The sequence below is a fragment of the Canis lupus genome, chromosome 15 (genome assembly GCF_003254725.2).
Source record: "Canis lupus dingo isolate Sandy chromosome 15, ASM325472v2, whole genome shotgun sequence".
Taxonomy (NCBI): Eukaryota; Metazoa; Chordata; class Mammalia; order Carnivora; family Canidae; genus Canis; species Canis lupus.
The window spans coordinates 5,591,691-5,607,160 of NC_064257.1; the positions used below are offsets into that span (position 1 = coordinate 5,591,691).

General features: G+C 55.8%; 1 protein-coding gene across 1 annotated transcript in view; it reads left to right on the forward strand.

Moving 5' to 3' along the window:
• GRIK3 (glutamate ionotropic receptor kainate type subunit 3) overlaps window positions 1-14,419 on the forward strand; it is a 222,287-nt gene extending 207,868 nt beyond the window's left edge. Inside the window, exons 14-16 of the mRNA XM_025419889.3 lie at window positions 4,728-4,950; window positions 5,446-5,696; window positions 8,248-14,419. Of these exons, the coding sequence (XP_025275674.3) occupies window positions 4,728-4,950; window positions 5,446-5,696; window positions 8,248-8,442 (669 nt within the window). The 3' untranslated portion in view covers window positions 8,443-14,419. The remainder of the gene's footprint in view (window positions 1-4,727; window positions 4,951-5,445; window positions 5,697-8,247) is intronic.
• Window positions 14,420-15,470: the final 1,051 nt, after the last annotated feature.

A 15,470-nucleotide genomic window follows, 5' to 3' on the forward strand; every position in this document is an offset into this window, starting at 1 on the left:
AGCCCAAGCAGCAGAGCTGACCCAGACTCCCCTGCAGGGGCCAGGCCAGCCTGCAGCCTCCACCCCTACACACACACACATGCACACACAGGCAAGCCTCAGGGGTCAGGTGCCAACAGCAGGGGCTACTGCTGGCCTGAAGGGTCAGTGAGTCTGTCCTGGCTAGGTGGGCTACAGCGGCAGGCAGAGGCCACAGACTCGGGGAGCATGCCTGGTCCCCGCAGAAATAATCCCAGAGACATGATTAACTGCTCGAGTATGTGGATCTGATAAGGCCAAAGCCTCCACACCCAGGGATAAGCAAGCCAATTAACTTGAGGAAAGGTCTCCTTTCCACCGTGGAAAATACCCCAGGTCTCGCATGGAATCACATTGCCACTGCCTCCCTGCACGCATTCCCTGGGATTCAGCTTCCTTTGAAATTGATATACATTTATATATATACCTATATACATTTTTCTTGTACAGAAATGTTAAATTCTCAAGATTAAGTATCTTCAGTTGGGGAAAATCAATTTACTTCTTTGAGGAGGCTGGAATTGAAAGTCGTGAGCCTGAAACTTACTTTCTTGCCAATTTTACTGATAAAAAAAGCTTCTCTGTCCTGGCACGTCGCCCTGTATTGGCTCCTCCAAACGATTCCATTAATTGATTTGGGTGACTGGCCCTGAAGCAATGCTTATTAAGTAAGATTCCCACTGGAGCTGGGACCGGCAGGATGACGTGGGAGCCATGGATATGTGGGACTCTGTTCCCTGGGGTGGTGATTAGAGCTCAGGCCAGTGACAGAAACTCAGACCTCTGGTGACCAGGCCCAAGAGATGAGTGAGGGACCCGAGACTCTGGGAGGGGCCCCAGGTGTTCCCTCTCTGCCTCAGACCAGCCCTGCTAGAGAGGAGCTTTTGGGGGGATGTGCCCTGGAATCACGAAATCACTGGAACACAGGAAGGAACATAAATGGAAGCAGAGACCATGAGTGGAAGTGGTTGAGCGTGGGAGCCCCAAGCTACGGAACAAGTACAGTCGTGGCCATTCTAGGGATGCAGATTTCAGAGCCACCTGCCTAAAGCTGGTGGAGGTGTGAATGTGTTGCCTCTGGGGCTGGGAGAGCAGATCCACTTGAAACCAGCATCACAGCCAGCTTCACGTGGTATTGTCACTTCTCCTTTCAACTGGCCCGACCTCTCTCTCGTGTTCTTCCTCATTGTGTTCCTTTACCCGCTGGAGCTTTCATGTGTCTTCCTCAAAGCCTATGAGCCTCAATAGCCCTCCAACCCCCAAAAGAAATTTCTGTCTCCATTTATGGTGGAGTGTTCCTGGAAAGACCATATGCTTTAATGTCAGAACCCTGTTTCTGCTCGTCATCCTATGTAAGGGAGGAATGGGGTGTTGGGTGAGGATACGGGGAGGAGTTTGCAGAAACAAGAGGAGTGCTAAGCCCTTCCTGAGACAGAAGAAGTGGAGCAGGGCTACCTGACCGGTTCATTGTCAAGTTACTTTTGCCAGTGTTTGAGATTTACTGATGGATGACTGGCTTCATGGGAGAGCGAGTGGGTAAGAGAGGTGAGGTAGAGAAGTGGGTGGATGGTTGGGTAAGAGAATAGATAGATGACTGGTTAGATACATGGATGAAAGGATGGGTAACTAAGTAGCACACTAGCTGGACAGTTGAGTAGTTAGTTGAGAGAATTAGTGGGTAAGTAGTATGTGAGTGAGAACATGAACATGATGAATGAGAGGATGCATGGTTAGTTGGTTGGATAGATGGATGGATGGATGGATGGATGGATGGATGGATGGATGGATGACTAAAAGGCCAGGTGGACAGTTGCATAGTTAGTTGAATGAATTAGTGTGTAGGTAGTATGTAGGTGAGAATATGAGCATGATAAATGAGAGGATGGATGGATGGATGGATGGATGGATGGATGGATGGATGGATGAACGTGGTTGGTTGGATGGTTGGATGGATGGATGAACGTGGTTGGTTGGATGGATGGTTAAGTAAAAGGCTAGGTGGGCAGTTGAGTAGTTAGTTGAATGAATTAGTGTGTAGGTAGCACGGGGATGGAACATGAACATGATGAATGAGAGAGGATGGACGGATGGATAGATTGATGGGTGGTTGGATAGATGAATGGATGGATGGATGGATGCATTAGGAGGTGTAAGGGGAGCCCTAATGGTCTTATCAGCCCCCTGCTTCCCATAGAAGAATTTGGAAGGCAGGAGAGACTGGGATGAAAAAAGAGCTGGGGTGCTGGAGCCACGGGTAGAGTAATAGTACTTAGTTATAGTGACCACGAGGGCCGATATCTGAGAAGCATGCATCCCTGGCACCAGAGAGGATTGGACCTGGATGATCTGATTAGAGGAATCACTGGAATTGATTACCTGAAAAAACAATTATTTGGGGCACAGAAGTAGCTCGTGTGTACGTGGGTAAGAGAGTGTACTAGTTGCCTCTTGCTGCACAGAAGGTTACTTAGTGTCTTAAAACAACAGCACTGTAATCTCACTGACTGGGTCGGGAGGCAGCACAGCTCAGCTGGGTCCTCTGCACAGGGTCTGGGACAGGCTGCTGTCAAGCCTGTAGTCATCTCAGGGCTCTGCTTCCAAGCTCGCTCACGTGATTGCTGGCAGCATTCCGTTCCTCCTGCGTTGTTGGACTGAGGGCTTCAGTTCTCTGCTCACTGTTGGCTGGAGGCTGCCCTCTGTTCCTGGCCACGTGGGCCTCTCCACAGGGCGACTCACAGCAGGGCCACCGGCTGCCATCAGAGCAGCCAGGGAGAAGAGCCAGAGAGAGTGCGAGCAGGAGAGTCAGTCTCTTGTAACCTAACCTCAGAAGTGACACCTCTGGGGGCAGTTAAAAAAGCGAGTAGCTAGACAGGCCCACCCTCAAGGGGGAGGGGATGACACAAGGGCATGAGTACCAGGGACAGGGGTCATTGGAGCTGGATAGAAGCTTCCTACCAGAGTGGGTCTGGGCAGGAACAGTCACAGAGTGAGGAAGACCCAGAGGGAGAAAAGGAGCCAGAGAAGGTGAGTCTGGACATCAGAGACTATCTAGAGACTAAGCAATGTCCGAGGAGTCAGAAAAGCAGGAAATCGGGAATGTTTTTAAGGGCAGGAGTAGCTAGGAGGGGAGGGCGGCTGGGGCCGCAGGAAAAGCTGAGGGGGAGGAGTAGCTGGCAAGAGGGAGTAGCTGGGGAGCACAGGTTTGAAGGTGAGAGTTGGAGAGGCCGGAGGGACTGGTGGTGACCCGAGTAGTTGCAAGCGGGACTGGCTAGAAAGCAGGATGGCTGCGGGCAGGCAGGAGCTAGAAGCATCCGAGCCCTTCCAGACTTCCACATCGAGGCAGGGAAATCACAGGTAGGACAGTGGCTGCTTGTCTGCTTGTCTGCCCCCAGGCCGGGAGGAGGCATCTCTGCCCTTGATGGATTCTGGGTCTCCATCAAATTCCAAATGGGGTCTTGCCTGCTGCTTCAGGGCTCCCTGCTCCCCTGGGCCTGCTTGGGGCTCCAGGAGCCAGTTTTGGGGAGGACAACCCTCACCAGGGCTGGGGAGGCCCCGGAGAAGAGTAGACCCTTTCCTCCGAGTCCCCTGCCCATCCCCCGGCACCAGCCTGCTCCAGCACCCCCACGCCGTCACGCACACCGGAGCTGGGCCGGGTGCCAGTCAGACAGGCTGACATCACAGACAGGCACAGCCAGACTTGGAAGCAGCCCAGTCCAACGGGGCCTGTAGAGCCACCTGCTGCCCCGGGATCCGTGGGGCAGGGCCACTCCCCGCAGGGAGCAGGGAGATGGCTGGCAGTCATTTCCTGAGAAATCTCGTGAATGCCACGCACCCGATCTGCCCGTTGCCTCAGGCAGCGGGGGCCCTTCAACCTCGGCCTGGTCTGCCGGCCCCAGCACCTTCTCTGAGCCTCCCCGGCCAGGCGGGACGAGCACGGCAGCCCACCCACCAGGCCTGGTCTTAGGGACGCTAGTTCTGCTCATACGGCAGCGCCCGACCCAGGATGCTCGGGGCCACTCCCGGTAGGAGCTGGAGGGCCTGCACACCACCTGCTCTGAGCGCCCCCACTCCTCGCCCGCTCCCGAATGAAACGCCATAGACGGAAACCCTCGTCTTCCCCTGGAACACAGTACTCAGGGGTCCCTCTCTAGCCTCACGGGGTTCTCTGTGGGGCAGGGCAGCGAAGTGGTGGGGAACACGAGAGCCAGTGGCCCGGGTTGGAAGCCTAGCTTGGCCACTTAGTATCTGAGTGACCCTGGGCGAGCTCCTTGGCCATGGCTTCAGTTTCTGTCAAATGGAGCTGAGGGTAGCCCCCACCTCCCCTGATTGTCGTGAAGAATCAGTGAGTTAATGCAGACAAAGCTCTCGGAACGGAGCCGGCACATGGAAACCTTTCATAAATGTTAGAGAAGGAGAAGGCATTTCTTTAAAACCCAGTCTGAAAACCACTGTGCCGTGTGGCCAAAGAGCCAGGGCTTCCTAGTAGGTGGGCCTGAGTCTGAATCCTGGCTTCATCCCTTACCAGCTATGTGTTTTGGGACCTTCCCTCCCAGGGCCTCAGTTGCCACATCTGAGCAAGGGGTGGCCTTCCCTCCCTCAGAGGGTGGTAGACAGAGTTCGGTGACCAGAGCCCTGTTAAGGGGGGCGTGTGGTGCTGGGCCCCTGGCGCGCTCAGTAACTGTGTGCATCCCCCTTCTGTCGTGGCCCAGAAATCCAAGATCTCCACTTTTGAGAAGATGTGGGCCTTCATGAGCAGCAAGCCCTCGGCGCTGGTAAAGAACAACGAGGAGGGCATCCAGAGGACCCTGACGGCAGACTATGCCCTGCTCATGGAGTCCACAACCATCGAGTACGTCACCCAGAGGAACTGCAACCTCACCCAGATCGGGGGCCTCATCGACTCCAAGGGCTACGGCATTGGCACACCCATGGGTGAGCAAGGGGCTGCGGGCGGGCGGGTGGGCCAGCGGGGGGTGGGGGCCGCTGGGGGATCTAGGATGGGCGGGACCCCCTAGTCTGCTCTGCACACAGTCTCCTGCTGCCTCTCCCAGCTCATCCCATTGAGCCTCAAAAGGTGGCATCTCTTCAACCCAGAGACAAAGGAGTAGAGTCACAACCTGGTGAGGCCAGCGTCAGGCCTGCGCAGAGGTGGGGGGTCAGTTCAGAGCTTCATGCCTGCTTTCTCTGACCTCACTCCTGTTGATGCAGCCTGGATCCACAGGGCCTTCCAGGGGCCGAGGCAAGACCCCCCTACCCCAAATCAGGACCTTGCTCCCATCCAGACACCATGGGAAGATTCAGAGAGGGGCCTTTACGAGCATCCAGGGAGGCTGGGGAGGGTGGCCGGCGCTGCCCAGGGTGCTGGCAGGGGCACGAACCATGTGGCCTGGGTGCCACTGCCAGCCAGACCCCCGCTCCCACACTCAGGCTCCCCGTACCGGGACAAGATCACCATCGCCATCCTGCAGCTGCAGGAGGAGGACAAGCTGCACATCATGAAGGAGAAGTGGTGGAGGGGCAGCGGGTGCCCCGAGGAGGAGAACAAAGAGGCCAGCGCCCTGGGGATCCAGAAGATCGGGGGCATCTTCATCGTGCTGGCCGCCGGGCTCGTCCTGTCTGTGCTGGTGGCTGTGGGCGAGTTCGTGTACAAGCTCCGCAAAACGGCAGAGCGAGAGCAGGTGAGCGTCCAGAGCTGGGGACAGGAGGGCGAGTGGAGGACCGGGTTCGAGCCGGGTTCCCGCCTCCCAGGCACAGGTGGTGTGCGGTGTGCGAGCTCACCCTGCCTCAGCCCGCCCCCCTCTGCTGGGACTCTGGGCCAGGCCATGCCCCCCCATCTCCAGCGGGCACCCCGCAGCAGCCCGGCCCTCCTGCCTCCTCTCTCCCATCCGCTCTCCGAACACAGCCAGTGCCCTGTTTAACACTTAATTCAAACCATGTCATTCCCCTGCATAAAACCCTCCAGGGTGATCGTTGAAGCTGGGTGATGGCTACATAGGGGTTCATTATACTGTTCTCTCTACTTCTGCATAGAGTTGGAAATTTCCATAATCAAAAGTTTAAAAAAGAAAGGAATGTTAAGAGGTCTGGCCCAAGCATGCAGTTGGCTGGGCTCCGCTTAACCCATCTGATTAATTCAAGGGTGGAGGAGCAGTGGCTCTGGGTCCTGGGAGCAAATTAGAATCACAGGGAGAGTTTTTTAAGTGCTAATGTCCTGGCCTCACTCCCAGAGATTGTTTTAATTGGTCAGGGGCAGAGCCTGGCATTGGTGTCTTAAGGAAGAGTAGCTACGGGGTAATTTAAATGTGCGCATGCCTCTCGGAGACATCCAAGGGGACCCAGGGCCAGGGTGGAAGCAGATTGCGGTTCTGGGCCGTGTGGACGGGACCATTCAAAACAGGCACTTTTTGCATCGATCAGAGATGAGATGCGGGCCCTTATAATCTGTAAGCCAGAGTCAGCAAACAGGAAGGGGAAAGATCATTCTTGGGGTCACGGTTCTCACGGGCACGGGGAAAGGCACACGCTCCCCAGTCCAGCCGGGAGCCGTCCGTGGGTACATTTCTGGAGGGACGCGGACAGCGTCTTGAAAGTGGCCGCACATTTTGACAGCGAATCGTGCTTTTAGAAATGTACCCAAATGGAAGTGGCCAAAGATAGATACAGGGGTGTTCACTGGAGTGTTAATGATCACATGAAAAATGGAGGGGAACACCCCCCACCCCATGTCCGGTAATGAAGGATGGCTTTAAAAACACACACACACACACACACAAAAAAAACAAACAAACAAAAAAAAAAAAAAACACACACAATACGTTTAAAAAAAAAAAAAAAAAAACAAACTCTTTAGGAATTCCCATTGCAATCGGGATGAGCACCCACAATCCACCAAAAACTCTACCAGATCTGGTCCTTGCCCACTTGTCGGACTTTCTCCTGCCCCTCTTCTCCTCCCTTAACTCTCCTCCATCCACGCACACACACACTGGACTCAGTTTTAGTGCTTAACGCACCAAACACATTTCAGCCCCAGGCCCCTGGCACGTGCTGCTCCAGCCGCCTGCAGTGCTCTCCTGCCGGAGCACCATTTCCCCATTTCTACTGGGAAACCACATTTTTGGCATGTTCTGGTTATTCGGGTTCCAGCTGAAATGGCCATCCCTCCTGCCCCCACGGCCAGCACCCCTCTATCCCACCTTGCTGCTTTATTCTCTTACTAGTTACCATGCTCTGAGGTGTTATATTTGTTGGCAGGTTTATCACCTGTTGCTATCACTTCGCAGACCCTAAGCTCCCTGAGGGCTGGGTCCTAACTGTCTTTTTCCTGTCTGTATGCCTAACACCCAGAACAGTGCTTGGCGCCTAGTGGGGCCTCAATAAATATTCCTAGAATGAATAAAGGAAGGTGAGGAGGGATGCTATCCAGAGATTAGCGGGGGGCGTTAAGGGGAAGCTTGGAGGGAAAGCGCTAAGAGGCGGAGCCAGAGCCCAGGACCCCCCTACCCTGCACAGCCAGCGCTCAGCTGCCGGGTGCTCCTGCCCTGGCCTCACTGCATAATCGAGCTATCGACAGCCCCACTGCCTTCCAGACGAGCCACAGGACAGGCTCTGGCCATTGGTCTCCTAGGAGCCATGGCCATCAGATACCTGCAGGCAAAGCTGCACTTTTGCCGCCCCCTTCGGGTACCCACAGGGACCCAGGCCAGAAGCCACTGCCACCACCTGCCCTGCGGGGACCTCCCTCCCCGTGGCACACCTGGAGAAACATGCTGGACTTTCCCAAGTGGGACCATGGGGATTTTCCCCTTAGTGGGAAGCCCTCCCAGGGGTAGAATGACCCATACATTCATCAGGTGTTTCTTAGGTCTGACACGGGGCCAGGCCGAGTGCTGGGAGCTGGGCTCACAGGGATGAAGCTGGCTGGTTCCCACCCTCAGAATCTAGTGGTGAAAAATCAAATTTGATGTACATGCCAGTCAGGACCTCAGCTTGCTCATCTGTGAAACGGGGATGGGATGGTGCGATCCATCTACCTTAGCCTCCAAACAAGGACATCACGCTTTAGGCTGCCTCACAAACTGGTCATCTGGAGCGGGCAGAGGGTGGGAGGCCTAAAGGTGAGGGGTGGGGGGACAGCCTTGGCACAGCCCTGGGAGGAAGGGGAGGGGCTGGCAGGGGCTGCAAGACCAGGCCTCACCCATGTGCCCCTTGCCCCCCACCCCACCCCAGCGTTCCTTCTGCAGCACCGTAGCCGATGAGATCCGTTTCTCCCTTACCTGCCAGCGTCGGGTCAAGCACAAGCCACAGCCTCCCATGATGGTCAAGACTGATGCTGTCATCAACATGCACACGTTCAACGACCGCCGGCTTCCGGGCAAGGACAGCATGGCCTGCAGCACATCGTTGGCCCCCGTATTCCCCTAGGCCCAGGTGGGGTGGGGACCGAAGGCCTTGGGGCAGGGCAGAGGAAAGCAAGGAGACTGGAAGGCCCCTCCCCTGTGCCCATGCTGGGTTTGGGGGTCAGAGCTGCTGCCTGCCTGCTGGGCCAGGAGCCCTCTGCCCTTACCTACTGGGAAACCAGCAGGCCCCAGGCCAGCTACTTGGGCCTCACTCGCCTCTCGTTTCTTCTGTGGGTTTCGAAACCTGCCAGCCGAGACAGCCAAGGCCAAAGGAAGCACATATGCCTCTCTCAGGCCAAACTCACCTGCCCCTCGACTCTCCTCCACAGTCAGAAGTTTCTACCCCGGCCCTGCAGAGGCCAAAGAAAATGGGAATCAGCTTGTATGTTGCCACTCCTTCCCTGTGAGCCCGGGCCTCCTGGGCCATGACCGTGAGCCCAGAGACACAAACCTTGGGTACCTTAAGGATTGTAGTGTGGCTGCCAATGGGAGCTGAAGAAGGGGGATGGCCACCCCACATGTCTTGAGCAGAAGAAGACTTCATCCCTTAGGGGCTGCTCACGTAGTCCTGGTCTCTTGGACCTGGCACCATGTATGGCAGCCCCCATCTTGGCAAAGTTGAAGGCACAGAGCTCCATAGAGGAAAAGAGGAGTTTGGGGTATGGGAGAGAGGAGAATGCACAAAGGTGCCATTTTGAATTCTTATGGACAGTGTCCCAATGGCTCCCATCCCTCAAGGAGGTCTCCAGGAGTATAAAGTGGGGGAGTGAGTGGTCAGAGCAAATTTTCTACTTTCTGGCCAGAGGATAGAGGACCCCCTGAATCTCCCACAAAGGCTGACCAGAGATTCAGCCCATATTTGAAGACAGAAGAACAGTGGATTCCATGGAAATCCCAGAGGCCCACGAGCCATTGGGATGGCTTATTTTTTTGCTGGTTACTGAGCTGTTTTCTAAACCCTAGTGGCATTTGAGAGCTTGAGTTCTTTGCCAGCTACTCCTCAGCAACTCCCCACTCCTGGCCAGTTGACCTTGACTTCCCCTGTCATCTTGGAAGGAGAAGAGAAACCTAGATTGAAGTAAAAGTCATCACCCCTCTTCCAAAGAGGGATTCAGGTCTACTTTGGGGTAGATGGGGAAAGCCAGAGGAGCCCTAAAGAATTCTTGGCCTCCTGGACTTGCCAAACCTAGAGATGCTCTCCAGAAAGGAAGGTTTTCAGGGACAGGACATCGGAGCTCATAGAGGCCCCAAGGATAGGGAAAGAAAAGCTGCCTCCTGGAGAATTAACCAAAGACCCCACATAGAGATACAGGCCATCTAGGCCCCAATCTCTTGTCCAGAGCAGCTTGGACCTTGTGGGGTTTGGGGGTACAGCAAAGAAATAGTAGCAGATGAGGTACCAGTTAGGGCCAGACCAGATGACCTGTGGGTTCCAGCTAGGTAGGATGGATGCTCTACAAGTTTGTGACTTTAAGATTCTAGAAAAGGAATGAGACATGGAAGGGTTAGGAGCAAAGTGTCCTTAGAGAATACGACGAGGCCGGCAGGGCTTCCCATGCCAAGGGCCGAGGGCGGTCTCTGAGCGGGGGAGAGAAGCCTGGAGATTCTGGACGGGGACCCAGAAGACACTCGTTTTTACCCCGTCACCTCTCTCCTGCTTCTGCTTAGGGAGTCTGGTTAGGGAAGAGCTACATTTAGATCTCAAGGACCTTCTCAATTGGGGTGAAGGATCATCTCTGGCTCCCCCCCAGGGACTCCCAGAGCAGGAGAGCGCAGTGGGCTCATGTGATAAATACTGTTCCTCCTCCAAACTGTAGGCTGCAGGACCAAGCCAGCTGGTTCCCATAATCCCAGCAGTTCCAACAGGCTGTGTGCTTGGAGGTAGGAGAAGAGAGCTGGACGTGCAGCATCGCCAACACATGTAATGACAGGAAAAGCCATGCTGTGTGTAGGAGTGCGTGTGTGTCTGTGTGTGTGTGTGCATTTGTGTGTATCTTTGTGTGTGTGTGAGAGCTGTAGGGACCGGGGGTGAAGGACCGATTTGGTCATCAGACAAGAGTCCAGGGCACGCAATAATAGAATCCGTTGGGTTCCGACGTGTGTGTGCACACATGTGTGTGAATTTGGGATGAGAGAGACAAGTCTGGACAAGCAGCAGAGCCCCATACATGTAAAAACAGGAGAAGCCATGTCTTAATGGGGTTCTGGGGGTATACATACGTACACATGCATGCACGAGTGGGTGTGCTTACGTGCATGCATGCGTGCGTGTGTGTGTGTGTGCACACATGCGTGCACATTTATGCACCAATGGCAGAGAGTGGAGGACAGGATAAAACCCGCAGCATTGCCAAATGTTTAAAAGGAAAAGCCATGTCATCAAGGGGTCCACGTGTGAGCGAGTGTGCACATGTGCGCGTGGGCTTGCATTTGCAGTGGAGAGCGAGGCGGAGGACAGGACCAGACAGACGAGCCGCACAGGTCGATGCACGAAGCCACGTGGAACCATAGTGTCTCGGAGCAGGGGGTGGGGGGAGGCTTGCTCACACGTGTGTTCAAACTCACGCATGTGTTCCGGCTCAGAGCAGGAGCAGAGATGGACCATCAGGAAGGCGGGGGATCGGGGTGTGTTTGCACTTCTGCTGTAGGGAGAGATCGTTTGTCACAAGGATTTGTCGAGATCATGTGCTTCTGCCTATGGTGCTCCGTGAGCGTGTCTGATGGGAGAGGAGAGCAGTGGCCTATGGGTTGGGAAGGTGTCTCGTCTGGACAAGGGTAGATGGCAGAGGCACAGTTCAATGAGAGGAGTCCTTTAGTCCTTTAGTCCTTTAGACTTCCGAATGCAGGTGGGGTGACGCTGCCCGACCTCCCCTCCCGCCCAAGCCTTATGTCCGTCTGTGTGGCCCATGTGCAGACCCCGGCTGGTGCCCTGTTTGCTTCGAGACCAGCCCGGCGTTGAGAGTGCAGTGGAGACGACTTCTGCCTGAGTGTGAGCGTCTTCCCGGGTATGGACAGGGCCAGGTGGCACTACGACACTGGCAGGGGAGGGAGGAGGGAGGAGGAGGTGCTCCCACGGAGGCCAACCAGGAGGAGTTAAAGGCTTGGTCAGGCGTGCCAGCAGGAGGCTGTGCCCACACCCAGCAGCACCGAGGGGGGTCGTGGAAGTGTCAGCGTTGGTTTCGATGGAACAAAAGATGGGACCTCCCCGGGCGGGTGCTGGACTGTCCTTGTCTGGCCCTCCCTTAACAAAAGATCGCCCCCATCTCCCACCCCCATCTCCCACCGGCTCAGACTGGCCAGATTGGGGGGCAGCAGTGAGGAGACCCCCCCATCCCCATCCCCCGCCAGTCACCAAGGCCCTGGGGCTTTTGGACGGTGAACCCTCCTCCTCCTCCTCCTCTCTCTCCCCTTGACCTGCTACCGGTCTCTCTGCTGTGGACACATAAGAAAACCCTGACAGCGTTGTCACCATTCAGGTGGCCCCTCTGCAAGTGTCTCTCAAGAGGAATAATGCCCTCGTGAGGGCAGATGAGCTGACTCTGGATCCCTGAAAGCTCAGAGGGCCTCCCCCCACCTCACAGCCAAGACTGCCTCCACAAGAAGAGCACACCTGGCTCCTCCCTCGTGCATGTGTCAGGCAGCAGTGATAGCCCAGGTGGGGGGAAGGCCCTGGCAGGGTTGGCAGAAGGTTCCACCTGGTGAGAAGTCACCCCCTCCTCATGCTGGAGGAGAGCAGAGGTGGGGCCGGGCTCACGCTCGCTGAGAGAAGAGGCCCCCTCCCTGCCTTCTCTGCCAGGGGTGCGGTGTGGAGGTCTGCGAGCTGCTGCTTCATCCCCCAGCATGAAGCTGGGCCCTTCCCAAGCCATTCTCAGTGATATGCACAAACATCTGGAAGTTGGCCAAACCCTGGCCGCGTGTCTGGACTGGCCCTGTGTGCACAGCCCCCTGGAAGGGCCCGGTGATCTCGCCACAAACAGCTGGATGGACTTCACATCTGGGACGGGCCCCGGGCCCGCAGACAGACGCAAGAACTGAGCCCAATTCTGTCGACAGGTCTTGAACGGATGGACACATCTGGAACAGTCTCCCGGGCGGGACAGACGCATCTGGAACGGGCCCAGCTGCCTGCCGCGGTGAGAGGGCCCTGCTCCTTGTCCCCGTGCCAGTTTGAATCAAGCTCTCATTTTTCAGTCCTGGATTTGCCCTGGAGTTAAAATTTCAGAGCTGAGGCCATATGTGACGTCACAAAACTGTTTTTGGTAGAAGGTTAATGTTCTGTACAATATATATATGAATGTAAAAAGATATATATATATATATGCTGTATATATATATATATGCACAGTGTATATATGCCCCGTAGCCCATGTGTATACGCACCCCTCCCCGCACGTCTGCACACAGAGTGTACATAACCCAGCCAGTATGGGTGGGGACCAGGTGAGGGACGGGGCGACAGCAGGCAGGTCTGGGAGGGAGGCCACCCGGGGCAGGAGCCGCAGAGAGCCCCGTGGGATGGGGAAGGCCCTGCGTACGTCCCAGCTGCAGACCGCGAAGAAGAGGACTGGACCACAGGGGCTGGCGGATGGGCCTGGCCCAGCAGGTGCCCCCTGGCCAGAGGCGGGAGAGACCCAGGGGCCTGGTCTCCATCTGAGAGCATCTGAGGCAGGACAGCAAGCAGGGCCTGTGTCTGGGGAAATGTCACACCAGCACTTGGCTCCTGCGACCTGTTCTCGTCACAGTGGCCAGGTGGGTGTCAGGCTCCACCTAGAACATCCCGAGAGGCTGGAGCATTCTAGGTGGCACAGGCCTCCGCCTCAGGTTCTCACCCACACACAGCGTCACGGTTCACAGCTAGGGAAAATGCTTTTTAAAGAGAATGGCCCCGAAGGCATTGTCTGCATGCCAGTGCAGTGTCCCTCTGCCCTACTTACTGGCCCTGTCCCCATCCCCTGCCTTCTAGGATGGAAGACCTCAGATCACCCTGCAGTGTGTCTCTATCTTGCAGACCCAATCTCTGGGGCCTCCAGAAACAGGGCAGCAGCTGTAGTGATGGCAGTAATGCCAGCAGGTTTGTCCCACTGCAGACAACCTCCCCAGGCCCATTTGACCCAGAGGCCGGCTGTGAGCGAGTGACCGGGGAGCCGGACACGTGGAGAGTGCAGTGACACCAGGTGAAGAGGAGAAAGCAGCACGGCCCTCCTGCCCTAGCACAGCCCAAGCCATCCGCCTGCCTCCTCTTCCCCCGGCTGGGCAGCTGGCAGGGAGCACCCCCACCGTCCCCGCCGACCTGTGGCCCTGCCCTGCCCGGCTCCCCCTATGCTTCACCATCCCAGTCCTTTAGCTTGTGGCCCTGCCCCCGTCACCGGTCAGGGCACCTCTGGAATCTGCAGGAGAGAAGGTACTGGAGTGGGCTTCCGTGTGGTCAGCAGCCGGCCTTCTGCTTCGGCCGTGGGCGTCAGGCTGGTGTGCACTTAATCTGCCTCTGGGGCCCCCCCACCCGCCAGAGCACATCTGAATCCAGCCCCCTGAGGAGGGGCCTGTCCTGGCTCCAGGGGCCCTCATGCCACTGTGCTCCAAACCCCCACCCCATGTCTGCCTGGGCCTCCCTTGTCGGGGACTTGGGTTCCCAGCCCCAGGGCTGAGCCCCCAGACAGCGCCATGCGAGACCCCTGGCCTGTCCCACCACCCAGACCAGAGTGCCTGGATGCCCCCCACTCCCACTCAACATGGTTCCCACACACTGGTCTCTGGGCCATTCAGGGGATGCCCTTTGTGGACATGCAGAATTTCTATGAATATAGTTTTTTGTAAACATTTTGTAACAATTTGGGTTTCATAGTAACTGTGTTACTTGCCAATCATTCTAGGCTGATGTAAATAACTTTCCAAACAAATCTGATTATTTTCCTTTTTAAGACACTGTGATATATCAAAGTGCACAGTTTGCTGTATGAAGTAATATGGTTTTAAATTTTAAATAAAGAAATGTTTCTAGAAAACAGTGTCCCCCCTCCCTGAGGTGTGTTTTCTGCTTCTCTGCTCTCTCCGTCAAACCAGAGGGTGCCGGGCAGCTGTGTCATTTTCTCCCCAAGGCTGACTGTGTCCTCCTGGGCAGGAGACCCTGGGATGAGTGGGTGGGGGGCACCAGCCCAGCCCCCGGTTCTCCTTTCAGATAACAAGGTGAGGTGTCTGCCCTTGACATCGTCTGACCTCTGTCTTCCCGTGGGCACATCTGTCCCCAACTTGTCACCACCCACAGAGCTACCCGGCGAATTGTCATGTCCTTATGTGACCCCGTCCCATTGGCCACAGCTTGGGATGGCAGGTGGGCCTCTTATCCAAGCACGGCCCATCAGAGATCTGGCCTAAGCTTTTTCAAAGTGGAAATAAGGAAGGTTTAAGTCGGTTACTCTCGGGAGATGGAAACTGTACACATAACCAGGGTCCGGGACAGGGGACTTTAAAAAGGAAGGAACTGAACACAGATGTTTATAAAACAAGTGGAAGAGACGAGGGGGCAAGGCCCCCCCCCGGGCCTCCAGTGGCTCCCAGGACAACAGAGCAATGACCCACCCAGGGAGTAGCTACCTCGGAGACACTGAGACTAGAGCTTTGAGGCAAAAGCACATCCCAGGGTTGTGATCTGGGGCTCAGCAAGCCTGGGTCAGGAAGCTGCTGCCACCACCGCCCCCATGACGTTGCTTCTCGTCACCTAGGAACCAATCCTGTTAAAAACTCTCATATCTCTGTGACAGAGACAGCTTAAAAGTGGGCAAAAAATGGCCTCTGCCTCTCTTCTGCCTTCCAGATCTCATGCAAACATCAGCGTCGTAGAGATTTGCATCCACAACCCTCCATGACATCATCCTAATCATAAGAAGTCATAATATTTATTGAGCGCTTCCTACGTGGCATGTGCTAGGCTAAGCTCTAGACGTCCATTATCTCCTCTACCGCTTGCCTCAGAACCTGACACAGCTCAGTCCTGACTCTGTATGATCTTTCAGCCCAGATCTCCACCACCGTTGACTCGGTTTCTCAGTGCCGCCA